Below are 18545 nucleotides of genomic sequence, written 5' to 3'. Positions count from 1 at the left end.
GCGCACTGCGCCGCCCCGCGGTTGCCGTGGAGACAGCGTCGCCGGAGCCGGGGAAGGAGCGCCGCTGCTGCCATGAGCTCGCAGCCGGGTCCGGGTCTGCCCTTCCTCCCCGGCTGCTCTTTCAGGGACCCCATGGTGAGCGCCGCGCACGGTGCACCCTGCCTCCCGGGAGCCCCAGTGCCCCGGGACAACCTCCAGCCCAGTCTGGCCTGGCATAGCAGGTGTCCCCCTGAGAACGGGACTTCCATACCCACCCCCCACCTGCGCCCTGTCAGGCTACCCCGGGGTACTGGTACCTCCTGAAGACACTCACTGGGAATCTCTTAATCCCTCAGAATTTAACTCCCCAACAGACCTGATACCCCTAAACTCACCTGATAGTCCTCGTGTTACCCACTGAACCTATCATGAGGGAGCCTCCTATTCCCTCAGACCACCCTCTAATTCCCCCAAGAGGTCTGGTACTTCCTGAATACATCTAATATCTCTGAGGGGACTTGGTGTCCTATGAACCCATGTCTTGGGAACCTGGTACCCCACAAACTCGTCACACACCCTTCAGGGTACCTGGTACCCTGTGAAGTGACCTCCAAGGGACCTGGTGCCATGTACACTCATTTGAAGCTTCCCCAGCAAACCCAGTACCTACCGATCTCTCAGGGGACCTGTTTTTTCCCAAAGCCAACAATTGTCTGATGAACTCTTTTCCAGAGGACCTGAACTCTCTGAACCCACCTGGAATGCCCTGACCCCAGGCACAGCAGACCTGCTACTCTCTTAAGTCTCAGGGACCAGACATCCCTGACACCACTGTTCAGGAGACTTGGCGCTCTTAATCTTGTCCATGGCATCTCGCATCCATCTGATAAACCCTGAAAATGTTCTGATAGCTTTGGAGAGGTAGATTCCACCAACCTTATTTGAGACCCTCATTTGAGACTCATTTCAAAAGTTTTCTGTATAACTGCTGAACTCCTAGCTGCAAACCCGCCCCTTGGGAATCCAGTACCCCCAAATCCATCCAGTTGTTCCCCTGCCAGTTCTTGTCATACCCCAAGGGAAAGCATAGCCCCCAACTCTACAGTCTTGAAATTTGATTTCCCCAGGAAAGCTGCTGTTTCTGTGAACCATCTCAGTTTTCCCAAGGGGATATGTTCTGAACCTGCTACTTATTCTGATACCACCCCAAATGGGGATCCATAAACTCACCTGGTAGCCCCTCTTGATATACAGCTTTCTTGATATACCTAGAAGCAACACTGTCCAAACCTCAGGTCTTGGAGCAACCTGGTCTAGTGGAAGATGTCCCTGCCCGTGGCAGTGTATTGGGACTGGATGATCTTAAGGTCCCTTGCAACCGAAACCATTCTGTGATTCTGTTGTTACTATAGACTACAGATCTTGCAATGCTGTGGAGAGAGCAGTTAGGAAAACAGATTCAGGTGAAAACAAGAGAGTTTACTGAAGACAGATGTGCTCTTGACAAGGACTGTGTCATGATGGGCTTTGCTAAACCCAGTCTAGATCATTCCGGATGCTTTTGTGAGAACCCAGTTTTCTCTGTTTGCCTAAATAGGACCCCCTCTTTATTCGTCTTATGCATGGATTAGGGCTACTTAAGCATAAATCGTCACTGTACCAGTCTTAATGGTGGCTTCCAGCAACAAACTACTTCCTAAGTTAGTGATGGCCGAGTTCCTCACCAGTAAGTGGAGTCATTTACTCATAAGGAATACTCTCAATCAAAGCAATAGTAAAGGTTATCTCAGAATTAGCTCAATAATATTAGTTCCTCAATATAATTTATAACATCTTGGAAATATGCAACGCAAATTTCTGCCCCTAGCAAAATAATATTTCCTCTATCAGTAAAATCTTGCTCACTTTAGTCATGTGAATGCTTCTGTTGACTTTAATAGCACTGTGTATGTAAGAAACACCCATGGGACTTGGCAGAGCAGATCATTATTTTAGAGTAACTTGAAGTATTGAACTATTGGTAATGCTTTAAAGAGATCTGAACTCCAGAAATGTCTTTGCAGTGTTCCTCAGGATGAGCCCCAGTGCGTGCTATCAACTCACTTTGCCTCAGTTTCCCGATCTATAAAATGGGCACCACAATGCATGTTTTCCAAGGGAATACTGAGAAGTGCTGAAGAAAACCTCTGTGTTCAAACAAGATAGTATTGTTATTACTTAGTGCTCACGTGACAGAGAAACAGAGACACTGGGAGGGGGAATGGTGTTTGTATGAAGTGTTACATACTTGGCAAAAAGGACGACTTAATTCAGTGGAATTTCTTCAGATATGGACTGGCAGCAACTGAGATTAGGAGTTTACATTCTGGGTTTTCCCTTTTAAATTTGCATTAGTCACCTGATACTGTGAGATGTTATCTGGCATCTATGCTTTCTTCGGAGAGCTTATTGACTCCAGAGTCTTATGAATTTATGAGGTGTTTTCTTTAAGCAACTGTGGGCCCTTAAAAGCCTATGCACTTCTGACAAACAGTGACACTGCCCAATTTAAAGACTAACTTCCTGGTTTTCCTTGATTCCCCCCCCCCCCCCCCCCCCCCCCCCCCCCCCCAGCTTTCCTTTCATATTTGTTTAACAGAAAGAAATGGCAGTTCTGGGCTAATGTTTATAAGACATTCTACTAACAGGTCTTCAGCTGATTTCACCTGAATCTGTTTTCCTAACTGCTCTCTCCACAGCATTGCAAGATCTGTAGTACCAGTTTAAAGAGAAAGCAGGCAATTATGTGAAATTCAAGTGGGGCCTTGGAGGTATAAATAAGATTAGAGGCTTAACCATGGGGGTGTGAGAGAGGGGGTGGAAAAGAAGTGGTTCAAATGCCTGAGTTTGAGTTCCAGTCTGTGTCTGGAAAAGGAGCTGAAGCTTATTCCTTCAGCGTTAGAAATGTGTACAACTCTGTTTTACTTGGCAAGAGTCAAGGTAAAGTCAGGGATTTTTTTATGAAGGACTTGCAATTACTGCTGCTTTCTCTGGAGCATTAAGTGTTGAAAGCCCAGTGGGACCAGCTAGGCATGCATGATTTCAAATGCTTTCCAGACTGCAGGTGAGATACCAGGTGTGGTGGACTGTATAGCAAGTCAAGTTGCTTGGGGTCACTCAAGTGTGATCCTAATTTTCAGTAGTGAAGAACAGAACTGGGCTGACAGAGACCAGGTCCTATTCACAGCTGACATTTTCTTCTTGTGTGTCCTTAATCAAAGCAGAGACCTTCCTGGGCTATCTGAATAATTATTTAGCCTGAAGAATGGCTCAATAGCTGGCATGAGGCAGTTAGCAAAGATAGGTGAAAGAAGCTCAAAACCCAGATTAAACCAACAAACCAAAAAATAACAGGTGACTCCTATAGCCAGCATTATACAGTGCCCACATAGAATTCTCCTCATCTTAATCAGGCTTCTCCTTAATCTGCTATAAGATCTTACACTATGGTTGTGATTATTTAATGGGTTCCTTGCATGGACTGTGGAAAGCGGTGGCAGAGCAGCTCATGTGCTTAGGTACATTTCATAACTGCAGTTCTGTGAGCATGGCACACCTTGATTTAGCCCAATGAAGAAAATCCTGTGAGTATCATCCCCAAGAGAGGGTTAAAAAAATAAATACCAGTAGAAAACACATGGAGTGCACAACGTGTAATAGTCAAGGGAGCACCATAAGGCAACAACAGTGAGGTCCCGTGGTGCTCTGTACTTCTGTAACACAGAGTAGGGAACAAAGTTTGTGAGGTAAATACTAGGGCAGATAAAGTGCTGTCACCCCATTCTAGGCACTGAGAATGATGGCAATAGGACAATTAAGTGATTTAAGTTCTTGGGGAGTATGTGGCAGTGCTAGGATTTGAGTTCACCTGATGCTTTGTTCCTCCAGCCACTTACTGTTTTTTTTCAGCCTTCTTGATCTAAAATCTAATTGTAAATGACTTCTAAAGTTGGTTATAATAAAATTGGTGGGTGGGGGAAAGAGGAAGGGGTAATTCTGGATATTTTTAAGTGCTTTCAGTAGCTGTCTCAACTAAGTGCATGCAGTATTTTAACAGCTGGATTTCCTTCCACAGAAAACATGTTTTCATCGATCCCAGACACTGGGCTACAAAAATGGATATGCCTTTTCTCGGCTGCCAGCAGTGGGGTCTGGTGGGGAGTGGCTGTATGTGAATCAGCTTTCTCAGGCTGAATTAGACAAATTAGCCAGCAAGAGACCCACGCTGACCTATGGACAAGTCAAGCGGGCTCCACCTTCAGGCTTCATTCCAGCACACGTGGCTTTTGACAAAAAGGTATAAAGAAGCTTATTCCAGGAATATCACTGGCCAAGTTCAGAGACATAAACAGTCAGCTCCAGGGTTCATGGGACAGTGTACAGCAGTTTTCAGATGCCATAGCCCTTAGTCAGAGACAGCTGAACCCCAGACTGAAAGAGGCTTTCTTTGCTTGGGAGGAGGATTATAATACGTAAACCATGTAAGACATTCCCCACAAATTACGCTAGAGCACTTCCAGCAGGCACTGGAAAAGAAATTTGAGTAACTCTGAACAGCTTCAGTTTATAACCACTGCCCTGTAAGCCACAGCCTGGCCTTCTGTGTTTCCAAAACTATATTGAGATTATAATTGAGTTTAAACTGTAAATGACAGTCTGCAATGGGGACCCTGTTAGACTGTTTAACTGTGTTGTATCTATTTATGCTTGTGTTTGTCACCACAGCGTGTTGCAGCCTGTCCTGCTCCGTTAGTACTTCCTGCATTACACTTTGGTGATGATATCAGATTAGGAGGTGGCAATGTGTCTGCTCAGAACAGTCCTGAGCTGACCCTTGGATTTTAAATGCAGCAGTTGCATAGACTGCAAACTGGCGAGCACACCCTCAGCCACAGAGAGCAGTCATTGCAGAGCATGCAAGGCTTAGCAGACTTGAGCGCGTGCAGGCAGGCCTGGAAAGGCAGTCCACAGCCAACCCTCAGCCCATCTGTGAGACAATCTGGGGAACAGATGTGCTCTGTTAATTACTGAGGCTGTTCCTTCAGAGTAATATAGATGTTGCTGTTTAATCTGCCAGATACTTCTCTGCCCCTTCATTCAAGTCACAGTAGCAGCAGGGGCCCCATGCTGCTCAGGGGAGTCACGGTTCCTTTTGAAGTACTTTTGCTGGCTGGTAGGAACTTGCTGGCTTTATCATCACTTTATTACCCAGGCCTCTGGGTCAGCAAGGCCTGATTGCCCACCTACGTTCTCTTAGGCACATTAGATGTTCTTGGGGAAAATATTCCTCATACTTCTGCCATGCACAGAAACCATGACTGACTGGCTTGTCTCCTTGTTTCTCCAGCACATAGTAACCTTTGCTGTCAGTGCTGAATAGATGTTACTTCAGTCAACGCATGCAGCTTTTAAAAATCCACAGATGTTGTTGAACTCTTTACTAAAATCTCCTGATAACTTCCTTAAATCAGGGTCTGCAAAGCTGCCAATAGTAAAGTCATGCATGCCAGTAAACTACATTACTGGCAGTAACCACACACCTGGCAGTGGGTGAAACAGCAAGGTGATCAAGGAGGAAGAGAGAAAAGGATGTATTTTTTACACCTTGTAAAAGGCAGATCTTGATAAAAGCCCTCATGATGCCTCTTCCATCAGTTACAAATTAGGCTACAGTTGGGTTGGACGATTTTATAGATTACAATCCAGTAACTCCACACCACCAAAGCAAATGACAAATAAATTTTTGGTCTTAATAACCTAATTGTGGTGTTAAAGATTTTTCTTTCTCTCTCGCTTTTTTTTCATATTGTCCCTTTGGCAGATTTTGAAGTTCGATGCCTATTTCCAGGAAGATGTTCCTCTCTCTGCAGTAGAGCATTACCGTATCCGCCAAGTGTGTATCTATTACTATTTGGAAGATGACAGCATGTATGTCATAGAACCTGTTGTGCAGAACTCTGGTATTCCTCAAGGCAAACATATTAGACGCCACCGGGTGCCCAAGAATGACCGTGGGGAGCATTACCATTGGAAAGATCTGAATCGGGGCATGAACATCACCATGTATGGCAGGACGTACCGCATAGTCGACTGTGACCGATTCACACAGGTATGTTGCTTGTACAGAGAACACTGACAAAAAGAATCACAGGAGTTACAGGTGGACAGACCTGTTAGAGTCCAGTAGTCTGCATCTGTAACTTTCATAATATGGTTGCTCACAATCTTTCATTTTGCTTTTCATGAAGACTTCTCTCTTCAGATCAATGGGGAGTTCAAGGTATGATATTTGCTGAGTTAATTGCTCAGTACTTTTGCCTTAGGACTGCTGGGAGTCCATCTTTTGTTCTCAAGACTTCTCTTTACAACACAAATTCTAAGTTCATCTCAGTGTGTTTAACTGCTTACATTCCGGATGAAATATTGTGCATACGTGAGAGAGAAAATACTGATCCTAACTCTTTTCTTTTACATCTCCTCTGTTAAAAACAGGGGGAGGGAATGCAGTAATTAACTCTGCACCCATCTACAGTCAAGCCAGAAAAGAGGTTATGATCTGTGGGTTGAGAATTGTGGTGTGAACTGACCTTTCTAAGAGAGCATACTCATTGCCTGCTTTTCTATTTCTGGCTATTTCTATACCAGTAATGAGATAATAGCAATCCAGTAACAAGTAGTAACAAATGCAGTATACTGGTATCCTGTTGATTGTCCCCAGTATAATCTCAGTCCTGGTCAACTACTATTCTATGATTTTATTCTTCCAAGCAATTCCCAGAAGCAGTCCAGGACTTAAAATGCTCCAAGGACCATTCCTAATAGGTGAATTACATGCAGCCAACCTATCCTGGAGGCTCAGAGAAGTGTAGATTCAGATTATTCTTTGCCAGTTGGCCTCAGTGCCCAGGAATGTTCCCAGGCATAATATATTGGTATATATGTGGCTGTTAAGAACATGTAGGGCCACCTCTGCTGGAACTGGATGACTGTTAAAGTCAATTCACAGCAGATGAAGAGCTGGTCCTCATGTTAATGTTGGTTGATTGATGAAAAACATGAAATCAGCTATGTGGGTCTGTATCTCAAGGCCACTAGTCCATTTATCACAAGCTGGCATCCTCCAGACCAGAAAATAGTCTGAAAGTGTGAATCTGCCTTGTGACAGGGTGATCTCACGTGCCTGTTGGAGATGTTTACATAGGGCTTCCTGGGCTGAATGTTTTCCTGGGCCATTTCCCAAGGCCAGAAAGGAAAGAAGTCCATTGACTTCAGAGGTTGCTTTGGGGGACTGATGTGAGTACACAAGTAATACCCTAGAGTTTGTTGACGCATCCAATGTAAGCAAAGGGTCCCTTTATAAACAAGCAGATCGCCCTCTCTCTGTGGGAAAAGTACTCCTCCTGAAAGACAGAATGACGCTGCCACTCTGGCAAATATCCTCATGTCCTGAAGGGCCTTGGTGGGTCTAGTGTGGGTAACACTAGATTTCACTGTCTGCACACTGGGGAGCCCTAGATCTCTTGCAAATTCTGACTAACTACATCTGCAGTTATGCACTAATTTAATCTTTTTTCATTTACCAACTGACAGTTATCCTCCATTTAAAGCCCTAAAGTCAAGGAAAACTGTCCTCAAGTAAAATCTGAGTTAGGATGTTGAGGACAGGACTGCCCTGATTAATTAAAAGACAAGCAAAGCTAAGAAGCAGCTTAAACAGAAACATCTTGGTCATCTTTTATTGTATTTGCTATTGCAGCAGAACTAATACTTCTGCAGGCTGGTGGTCTGTGAGGAATGAACTTGCAGTATTTTGACAAAACTCATCTCAGCCCACCCGTAATCTGTAGTTACTTCTTACCTTCAGAACTCTCAGCACCATTAATACCTCAGTTGACCTTTCTAGGAGTTCCTGGAGAGCCAAGGAATTGAAGTGAACCCGCCAGAGAAAATGGCTTTTGATCCTTACACAGAACTGCGTCAGATGCCTGCGCGCAAGTACATCACACCATCAGATTTTGACCAACTCAAACAGTTTCTGACTTACGACAAGCAGGTGAGAGAGCTGATAGCAATTACCCACATTACAGACTGCACGTTATTGAAACCTGAGTCTGTGAATGTCTGCAACCTTACTCATTCTAAAAAAATTTCACTCCCCTGAACAGATTCCAGATTTGCTCCTCTTTTGGCTTTAGTGAGCAACAAATTCTTTTATGTTTTTGCTGAGCTTTGTGCCTTGTAAACAGCTTCTCTTTGGATTGCAGAGCTCATGCTTTAAATCCTCCATTTTTCTCTTGCTTTCTGTTGGGATGAGATAAGCTACCTGTCTCAGGAAGTTAGCAGCCAGATGCATTTCTATGACCAATGACCATGCTGCATCCACTCCTCTCTTCCTCCAAAACATCAATGCCAGGTGCCAGAATGGAAAATTTCAGATACACATGCCATTTGTTCTGACTGAATTTGCCCTGTGCACACAATTGACTAACACTCCTCCATGCTCTCTGGATCTTTAACTTTTCATCTAGCAAAAATGTAAGAAACCCTATAGACTACTTCTATACTAGAAAATAAAACAGGGGCAAGGTGTGACCTGAGTCCTGCATGTTGTCTGTAGCCAGCTATCAATCAAACAGTTCCTGGCCATCAGCTAGGAGTTAACACAGGCCAGGATTATATCCAGGTGCCATTTTGAATACTGTCACCCTGTTTTGAGGGGAGCCCACTGCTTTGCTGTGTGGATGCAAGCTGGGCCATGCCTGCCATTTTACTGCCAGTTTAGCTTTAGTGACTCAGGTCTGTGCTGGGCCAACTCTATCTGCTATTGGGCTGCCTGTTTAGGAGCTGTGCCTTGGGGAAATCTTGAGCACTGCAGTGTGAGGAGTTTGATTTCTGTGGCATTAACAGATGATATTTCCACTAGCTAGAAATAAGATGAGGCCTGCATTGAATGCAGCCCCCTCAGGACTGCTGAATATATTCCTCTCTGCCTTCTTTGGTGTAACAGCAGTAAAGAATTGGCCATGAAACCTGTAAGACGTTTAAGAATCAAAACAAAATTCTGTCTTACTGTATTAAGTTTCATTATAAAAATCACTTCCCATAAGACTACTTCCCCATTCAGTCCTGGGCAATTATTTTCTGCTGCTTTTTAGTCACTTTCCCCTCCCCACCTTCCCCAGTTTTCCGTATGCTTCCTGAACTAAATCTCTTAGCATAAACTCTTTCTCTCTTACTTTTGTCAAGGTAAGCCAGGCCTGTCCAACTCTCCAGGCCCCTGCTACCCTTCCCAATGCTGCCTCAGCAGCCAAATCATCCCAGTCTCCATAGTACAAGGGCTTGGTTCTTCTGGACCTGATGATAGAGAAGCTTGGTGAGATGTCTCCAATCACCTAACCCATTTTGTAGAATCACAGAATGCTTTGGGTTGCAGTGGACTTTAAAGATCACCTAGTTCCAACCCCCCTACCATGGGCAACGACACCTTCCACTAGACCAGGTTGCTCCAAGCCTCATCCAACCTGGCCTTGAACACTTCCAAAGATGAGGCATCCACAGCTTCTCTGGGCAACCTGTGCCAGTGCCTCACCACCCTCATAGTAAATTATTTTTTCCTAATATCTAATTTTAACCACTTCATTTGGACAAAGCATTAGTAATTCTAGTCCTTGTTTGTCTTCTCTGCCTCTTTTTCCTCCATCCAAGGTCCTTCGCTTCTACGCCGTGTGGGATGACAGTAACAGCATCTTTGGTGAGAATAGGCCTTACATCATCCATTACTACTTGGCAGATGACACAGTGGAGGTTCGGGAAGTCCACAAGCAAAATGATGGTAGAGACCCATTCCCAGTACTGATAAGACGCCAGCACTTACCCAAAACCTTTGTGGATAAGCAAAGTAAGTTTAGATTGTTCAGCACATCTCTCTGTGCTAAAGGGCCTTGCTGGGTAGACGTATGTGTGGTGGCTGTGTCAGAGGTACACTGAGTCTGGAGATTTTTTGCTGAAAACATTCCAAGTGTCATCAGTTTTGTCCAAAGAAAAGTTCTTAAAATGATCACTAAATTCTTTATCTTCTGGGAAGCAGTGGCAGGACAGCAGTACCAACAGCTCCCTGGAGCTATTTATACAGTTTGCTTTTGTATCCCTTTTCACTAGGAAATGTTAATATCTCCCTGCTTACCTTATTTTTCCTATTGCTCTCTTGTTCTTAGAGACTTTCCCAACCTGTGTGATGGAGATCTCTGATCAGGAGGTACTTGAGTGGTACACAGCTAAAGATTTTGCTGTTGGCAAATTTACCACCCTCCTTGGACGCAATTTCTTCATCTATGATTGCGATGAGTTCACACGAAACTTTTATCGTGACAAATTTGGCATCACTGACTTCCAGCCAGTGGAAATAAAGAAGAAACCACCTGAGGAAGTTCAACAGGTACTGCAAGCAGTTTCTCAAATGAAGGAAGAGAAGGAAGCAGTTGATATAAGCTTCTATGGTAAAGCATAAGTTCACCTTAATAAGAACCTGTAAACAAGTACACCTTAAAGGCAAGAGCAACTTCAAAAAGACAAGGCAAGAATGGTCATCACTAATATAAAAATGAAAGTCCTCTGAAACCAATGTTTTCTAGTACTGTAAAGGACAAAGCACTTGCTAATAGTGATAAAAGAACTCTGATTATGTCTGTATACTAGAACATTAAACAGTGTCAGGGTTTGGTTTTGTTTGAGAAGCCAAGTGGCACAGTCTGGCTGCATCATACTACTAAACTCTCCCTCACCCTCCAAAATGGAGTTGCCAAGTCCAGACTGCCTACTGGGGATGGTTAGAGTCCTTGTTACTTTCCAGACTGTGCCAAGGAATGGTTTTGAGTGCTAGCTGGCCTACAAACCACAAACATGATGGGGATTAGGTTAACAGTGTGACCATACAGATGACTGAGTTCCTGTGCACAGAAAGGTTTAGTTACTAGTACAGCCATAGTCTCTTTATTCAAACAAATTACCTGGCTTTCTGAATTTCAGGTTTTCTTAATTCTCTTGAATATTTTCTATAAATAAGGGGTCCAACACATGTCCAGGCTAGTAGCATCTCTGCTAGTGAGGATGTCACATCTATTGCTATCTGGTGACAGATTTCTTTCCGAACAGATGTTTTTTGGTAGGTTCTCTTGCAAACATTGCCTTGTTCTTAATTTCAACTGTTTATGCTTGATATGTCCTCTGGATGCAGATAATTCCTCCCTATAATGGTTTTGGCATCCTTGAAGACACTCTTCAGAACTGCTTTACTCTGTTTCCAAAACCTCCCCGGAAAGATGTAATTAAGATGCTAGAGAATGACAACAAGGTGCTGCGATACCAGGTGGCCCTGGTAAGTGCCTTCCTTGATGGTATAGTGCCAGTTTATGTTGTAGAGTCAGAAGGATAGGAGGAACAACCTGCTCAGAAAAGGTTGCTTGCAAATTCTCCTCTGTGCTGGTGGGAAAAGAGAATTCCCCAAGCCAACGTGAGTGCCCCTCAGGGAATGCTGTTGCGTTATTCTGTACTTGCTATGACAATTAGTATCACATAAAGGTAGAAAAAAACAGGCCAGAAAATACAAACCAGACATGCTACAAAACCACAGCCATTTATGGAAAAACTCCCGCTGACATCAGCACGTGACAGATGGCCCTAACTGAAACAGCATTGCAACTGGGCACTGTGCCCCTGCCTGCCTTCAACTGCTGCCACAAGCATGAGCTTGCGGTCTCTCCACTGCTAGCTCCCAGCACCTGCCCTTCTCCAGGCTAGTCCCAGGTGCAGTAGCCAGCAAAGGGCTGTGCTAGCAGAGCAGCCAAGTGCCAGCATAGAAGTCAGAGAGTCCACGGGGATGGTGCTTTCCACCCACAACAATGGCATTCAGACCCTGGCATTTGTGCCAGCTTTACAGTGGGTTTATGCAAGGAGCCTCTGGCACATCCAGCAGCAGCAATGGCATTTCCTGTGCTGCCTGATGCCTGCCCTCTCCAAACATTCAGGGTGAATAAGGGCTGATTTCTTTTCCCTATTGTGCAGGAGATCCTAAAGGTCACAGCTCATGAGTTCAGATCCACTTAATTTTAAACTAAGCAAGTAAACCTACTGGTGTGTCAGGGGAGTGTCTTCCTGTGACTAAGATGAAAGCAGCACCAGCCTCTCTCAGACACTTATTACAATGAAAAATATAACTTTAATACTGAATTTTACAACCAGTCTCTCTGTGATGAATCATTCCATATAGGATATTCCTTTCTCTTGGATTACTCAGTTTGTGGAAACACTGAATGTGCTTGGTCACTGTAGCCAGATTCCGCTTCTGAGAGCCTGACTAGAGCAAGTAACCTTTGAAATTCAGATATTTAATGCTTCCTAGGGCTTTGTTACACTCTGTCAGCATATCTGTAGCTTTTGGCATACAGCAAGCACTTTGTTTATTCAGCTATGTGAAAAAACAGTGAACTCTGGGTGCTTATGAGTGGGTTACCAGGTACTCCTAAGCACCCCAGGAAATAAAAACCTGGTTCCAATGTTCTTTTCAAAGCCACCATCTTTTCTCTAGGAATCACCAAACCCTGAGGACAGAAAGCGTCGTTTCATCCTCTCTTATTTCCTCTCCAATGACATGATCAGCATCTATGAACCTCCAGTCCGTAACTCTGGCATCATTGGAGGCAAATACTTAAGAAAGACCAGAGTTGCCAAACCAGGCTCAACTACAGAAAATGCCACATATTATGGGCCCTCTGATCTCACAATTGGTTCTACAATTGAAGGTAAGATCCAGCCTGGTTTGATATTCTCTGAGCATTGTTTTTCAGTGCCTGCTCTGTTATGTCACTAAATTGCATGGATAGTGCATATACCTTCCTTCACTTGGAAGATCTGTTCTTTCTGCATCTCATCACATTTGAGTTTCCAGGTCACCAGCTGGTGTACATTGGTATAACTTTGTTACTGCCAGTGTTTGGACCTTTGACATAATTAGGAAAAGAGCTTTATTCTCCATGGTATGTATTCCATTTACAATTTGGGACCTGCCAGGATTCACAGGGTTAAAGCTATGCCAGATGACTACCAGCAGCAAAGGCCATAATTCTATCCTGTAAGGAAAATAAATGTAATATTGAAACATTTAGAAACACACTGGTGTTAATGGGGGAGTCATTGTAGGCACAGGCACAGGGCCTTTGCTCTCAGCAGCTGCTCTTCTTGCAGCAGAACTCTGAGTCAGTGAAACTATTCTCACTTCAAGGACTGAAACAAATAGCAGTGCTTGCTCAATCCTGAGCCCAGCCCCAAGAGAGAATCCATGCTCTCTCCTGGATAATGGAACGACTTACCCATGCTGAAAGGCAAGTAACACTGTTTTTTTTAATTCCCCTTCCCCAGTGTTTGGCCACAGGTTTGTTATCACTGACGCTGATGAATATGTGCTTAATTATATGGAGAGCAATGCAGGGAGTTTCCCTGAGGCAACACTGCAATCCCTGAGGGATCATTTTCACCCAAAGCAGGTGGTAAAGGAGCCTGACAACAGGTAAGCTTCAAAGGATGGTGTTGTGGAGCTAAATAAGACTTAGGGTTGACAGCTAACGGCATTTCCAGCAGACTGTACAGGCTCCAGCCTACTGTCTAATGGCTGCTTAGCTGATTATTCAGCTCCAAGAGCCTATGTCTGGACGCAAACAGGGAGGGTCAAGTGTGTATGATATAATGTCATGGCTGCTGCTGACTCAAAACCCTTGTGGAACAGCTCTGGCTCAGCAGCAGAGATTTAGCTAAATGAGCAGAGTCTCTTTTTCCGAAAGGCAGTAGTTAACTGTAACAGATGCTGTTGACAGTATCTGCATGACTCACTAGATGCTTGTTAAGATCAGTGGAGAGTTGGTGAAGTCGTTTTCATTTGCTCTGGCTGTGCTTATCACCCCAGGAGAGCCTCTTTTTTAGCTGACTGGACCCATTTGCAGTGATGCGGTAACAACCCTTTTACCTCACAACACACTTTGGGGTCAATTAGTATCATGGTAGTTCAGGGACTCTGGTTGAAACTGGAATTGCATGTGATTCCTGGGACTGTATGAAGCACCACAAGAAAATGCTTGTGCTCCCAGAGCACTTGCAGACAAGAGGTGCATGGAGAAAATGTCCTGCAAAGGGAAAATTGTTTACTTAATGCTCCAGGATCAAGACTGAGTTTCATCTCCAAGTCCAGGCTGAAGTGAGCTTGCATTGAAAAACAAGCATCCCAGAAGCCTGCTGTGTATTCAGAAATACAGCCTGGCCAGGTGTGATGGGCAGCCAGCACACAAAAGTGTCACAGTAAGGTTGCCAGAAGTAGCTTTCACATGTCCTGTTCTTCCTTGCTTCTACAGTGACATCCCCAAGGTTGGGACCAGCAAGCAGGAACTGGATGAATTAATTGTGCATGTTCAGGAAGAGCTGAAACCCTATAAGCACTTGAACAACAAGAACATTCGGGAGGCGTTTCTTCTGTGTGACAAGGATGGCTCTGGTGTACTGGACAAAGCGAAATTTTTATCCCTTTGTGACAGCTTGACTGTGCCTACCAACACCACTCTTCTTAACAAGGTCAGAAGGAAGGGGTGCTGTGCATATTGAATTCCCCTCTTATAGCTCTTCCAAAAGTGCTGTTCTGCAAACCAGCCCTAGCCAGGTGAGCACCAGCTGCTCTACCCTACGGAGGGGAGCAGCTTCAAGAAAAGGGCTAGAGTACCAATTCAGAAAGGCCTCTGAGCTGTTGATTCAGCAAGGGTCTTAAAGAAGGAGATAATAATTGCTGTCCTCTAAGTAAAGGGAAGAAATGATATCCAGGTTGCCCCCAGAATGAGAAACCTGGCGTTTGTTGTGTGACGCCTGCTGGCTCAGGTCTCAGACATGAGCAGAAGAGGTTGTATATCATGATAGAGACCTGGCATAAGCTACAGCAGAGCTACTGAGTGTCTGTCATGACTTAAGCACACCTGGGATTGAGTAGGGGTGACACTGAGGTGCTTAGGTAATGAGCCTTAGGAAAGATTAGATGCATTCTAGATGTAATAGCAACTGAAGATTTGAGAACTACAATTTAAATCATAGCCACTCAGTTAACACAACTAAAACAGACTTGCTGGGCACTATGACCAATACACACATGGAGATCACAGTCTGCATAGCAGAAAATGTGAGGGAAACTGAAGACAAAAATTCATGTAGCAGGGATGGAGGATTCTTCCAGGAATATAACTGGCAAGGATGCTTTCTAAGCTTAATGGGATACGAGTAGATTAGTGGCCAATAAAGGCAGATTCAGAGTTTAAAGAAATCTGGAAACCAGAGAATTTCCCTTGCTAAAAACCCAAATAATAATAATTTTCTAAACCAGCCAAGCACGAGCATCACAGCTGTGGTTAGAAAGGTGCACAGGCATTTATGTTTCTGAATGGGCACTGAATGGAGGCCTTTGATGAGCACCCAGGGCTTTGCTGTGCTAGAGCTCATCAGAGACCACCCTGCCCTGAGGAATTTACAACGTGGTGACAGTCCTTTCTGCTTCCATTCTTGAGAGTGGGAGATGAAGTGACATGCATGTGGATGGAGGACCTGTGACAATTGTTTGGATCCCCATCTAGGATCTATACACAGAAAGCATCCCTCTTCTCTCTTGAAATCTTAGTAAGAGTGTGCCCAGAGCCCTCAGGAGCACGGTGGTGGTGTAAATTAAACATAGAGCAGATAGCTTACTGTCTGGATTGGAGAGGAGCACAGCTGTCAGTCACACAAGAGCAACCCTAGTAAATCTGTCTCCAGGCGACAAGGGGAAGAAGAATCCTTTCGAGAAACTGTGATATTAGACCTTTTCCATCTCCCTGAGTGTCAGAAGGAGATTAGTTATGCAATTAAAGAAACAAAAGCCCTCTTTCTTCCCCTTAAGCACACAAAGGCTGTACTGCTGTAACACAATGCAGGGTCAGGCATGGATAACAGAACTGGCTCAGTAGTAGGGCTGTTGCTGAGCTCAATTATCTGTGTCTCCACTTTATGACGTGCACACACCAAAGTGACACCAGTGAACAGTAACTGTTCAAATATGCTGCCCCCCCATCTCACTTTGGTAGGGATTTCTATGGGGTTTCTGAAAGATTCGCAGTGGCCTATGTCAGTTTGTGGCCACCCTTTATGGTGGTGGATCTACTGTCACTCTGATGATACTCAGAAAGCAATCAGGAATAAACTCAAACACATTAACTCTTCTCCTTGCATAGATTAGTGTCATTTATAAACATTCAAGGTTACCTGTGATTCAGGACTATCAAGGCCCTTCTACAGAGGAAAATAAGATCTGCTCTGTTGCACAAGCAGTACCTCTGGGCACTTTCCGCTAAAAAAAGCAGATTTGCAGCTTCTTCCAACTCTTTATGGTGGTGTTATGTTGTTTGTTTTCTTTTCCCCCCAGCTGATTGACCAGTGTTCTTGTGGAGAAAACCAGATAAACTACCATAACTTCCTTAGAGCCTTCCCTTTGTGATCTCTGCCCAGAAGCTGAAGAGCAAGACCAGCAATAAAATTCTTACTGACTTGAAGACATTGTACTTCAAAAAGGATGCTCTAGTCTTCACCTTTACCTCACTCACTCTCCTTCCATCCTCACTAGAGCCAGCTAATTTTACCCTCACTTTGTTAACTTTTTTTCCTTCTTAATCTCTCCCTGCCCTTTTGGTCACCACCAAACTCAACCTCACAACTAGTGGACATTGAAATGGAACTCAGAGGAGAAAAAAACTTTGAAGAACCAAAGCCAGGTACTCCGGTTGAACTTTGTAATGCAGTACAGCAAGGCTTGCTAGAGCTCTCTAAAGCCTGGAGTGATAACCACGCCAGATTTCTCTTACAGAGTCAAAAGGAGCCTTTCACCTTCAGCAGTGAAGACTGCCAGTTTAAATTGATATTTACATTGCAAGAAAATGTAACAGCCCTGCCATGGCCCATGATAAACTCACACTTGCTGGTCTGAATGTGTTAATATATCTGCTTTAAATAGAAGTACCTCAATAGCTGGAATAGCTAAGGATTAAAAGTTGGAGGGTGTGGTGGAGAAAAAACCCACAAAGTGTGATTCTGGTTTTACTTGAAGTGGTGAGTTTAGCTCTCACACAGCTGTGGAGATAGCAGGGGTCTGTATACAAATCTGCTGATGGCAGCTTTGCATTTTTTGACAGAAGGTTGGGAGAATGATTTTAGCATTGAGATACTATCTAAACCCATTGTATGCAACCTGTCACCATACCTGACAGGTCCAATGAAAAGGGAAAACAAGCAGTTGGCATAGCAATAGAGTTATGACACTTGTGCTCCACTTGGAGTTACATTGCTCATCTTTCCATGAAGGTAAACGTGTCAGGGACCTTCTCACCCCAAATGACACCTGCCAAGTATTGCCACTGAGCACATGTGAAAGGCACCCATCATGCACACAGCAGAGAACAAAGCTCTGAAACAGCTTATTTAAATCAGCTGTTTTTACGGTGGATTCCCACTTCCCCTCAGGCAGCTGAGAGCCTTCACATGACAGCTCCCTCCTGTCACCCTTGTTCAGAAAGGTCACCACTCTTACCTCCTGGGCCTGTTCTGTGCTGCTGCTCACTCCAGCTGAGAATCACTACAGCTCTCTCTGGTCCACCTCAGATTTCAAAGCATGGCTTGGTGTTGCATGAAGTGCCTTCTAACCAGCAGCTGACAAAGGCTACTTTCTAAAGGCCACCCAAATAAGCTTTTCCAGTGGCCAAGAACTTACAGATGAAATTAGGAATGTAGAAAAGAAAGTCAGAAACTGCTTTCTGCTATGAAACTATAACTTAATACTCAGCCAAATCATGTAGTACACCCGGGAGCAACTGCAGAAAGTATACAGTTTAGCTGACCATAAAGTATGCACCTAAACCACATCAGATAAATCATATCCTACAAATGCCCTAATCCTCCACTCCCAATGATGAAGGCAGCCATGGAAAACTAACTCAGAAGCAGCTGCCCATGCTGTAGACATGGGGAATGCAAGCTGATGAAGCCCAGCTGTGGAGAATATAGGGACACAAGACACTGCACCAAAGAGAATAGACAAGTCTGGTACAGCAGGAGCGAGACAAAGTACAACTCCTTGCAGCCTGCTTTGCAGCATATATGGCTTGGCAGAGTAATAAAGCATCAGCAGACAGCAGCAATGGAAGAATCTATGCCTTTTATTTCTTTATTTCAGAAAAATACTTTTGTTGAGTTTATCACAAAAGTCATTTAACAACAAACATCAAACAACAAAATTCGTACAAAAAACTGAAGTGGCAGGAAGAATGAAACAAACGGGGTATCAGAGACTGTTACTTCCCCCCCAACCCCCTCCAAAATCAGGAAATTTGCACTAAAGCATAAATATGTAAGAACATCAGTTTTCCTCGAGTTTCTTTGCTGAATTTTGGTCCATTGAATTCAACATATTTGAAGAAAAACTA

The 18545-nt window shown here is 44.2% G+C and overlaps 1 protein-coding gene across 1 annotated transcript; it reads left to right on the top strand.

Annotated features, from left to right (window-relative positions):
• On the top strand, positions 1-16622 carry EFHC1 (EF-hand domain containing 1). Its single transcript, XM_057427553.1, has 11 exons — positions 1-135; positions 4094-4315; positions 5840-6127; positions 7922-8071; positions 9724-9916; positions 10233-10453; positions 11252-11392; positions 12602-12815; positions 13432-13579; positions 14415-14631; positions 16496-16622. Exons 1-11 carry the CDS (start codon positions 73-75, stop codon positions 16565-16567), a joined length of 1929 nt encoding a protein of 642 aa, XP_057283536.1. The 5' UTR covers positions 1-72; the 3' UTR covers positions 16568-16622.
• Positions 16623-18545: the final 1923 nt, after the last annotated feature.

The sequence above is a fragment of the Pezoporus wallicus genome, unplaced genomic scaffold (genome assembly GCF_028554395.1).
Source record: "Pezoporus wallicus isolate ANWC-B61680 ecotype Strahan unplaced genomic scaffold, APGP_CSIRO_Pwel_v1 contig_6464, whole genome shotgun sequence".
Taxonomy (NCBI): Eukaryota; Metazoa; Chordata; class Aves; order Psittaciformes; family Psittacidae; genus Pezoporus; species Pezoporus wallicus.
This window is presented reverse-complemented; position numbering and strand designations above follow the sequence as displayed.

Bases quoted from the DNA above. Each gene is read 5' to 3' on its own strand.
- EFHC1 (XM_057427553.1), top strand. From the start codon at position 73: ATGAGCTCGCAGCCGGGTCCGGGTCTGCCCTTCCTCCCCGGCTGCTCT. The intron at 4,316-5,839 runs GTATAAAGAAGC...TCCCTTTGGCAG, and splicing joins ACGTGGCTTTTGACAAAAAG to ATTTTGAAGTTCGATGCCTA. The intron at 9,917-10,232 runs GTAAGTTTAGAT...TCTTGTTCTTAG, and splicing joins AACCTTTGTGGATAAGCAAA to AGACTTTCCCAACCTGTGTG.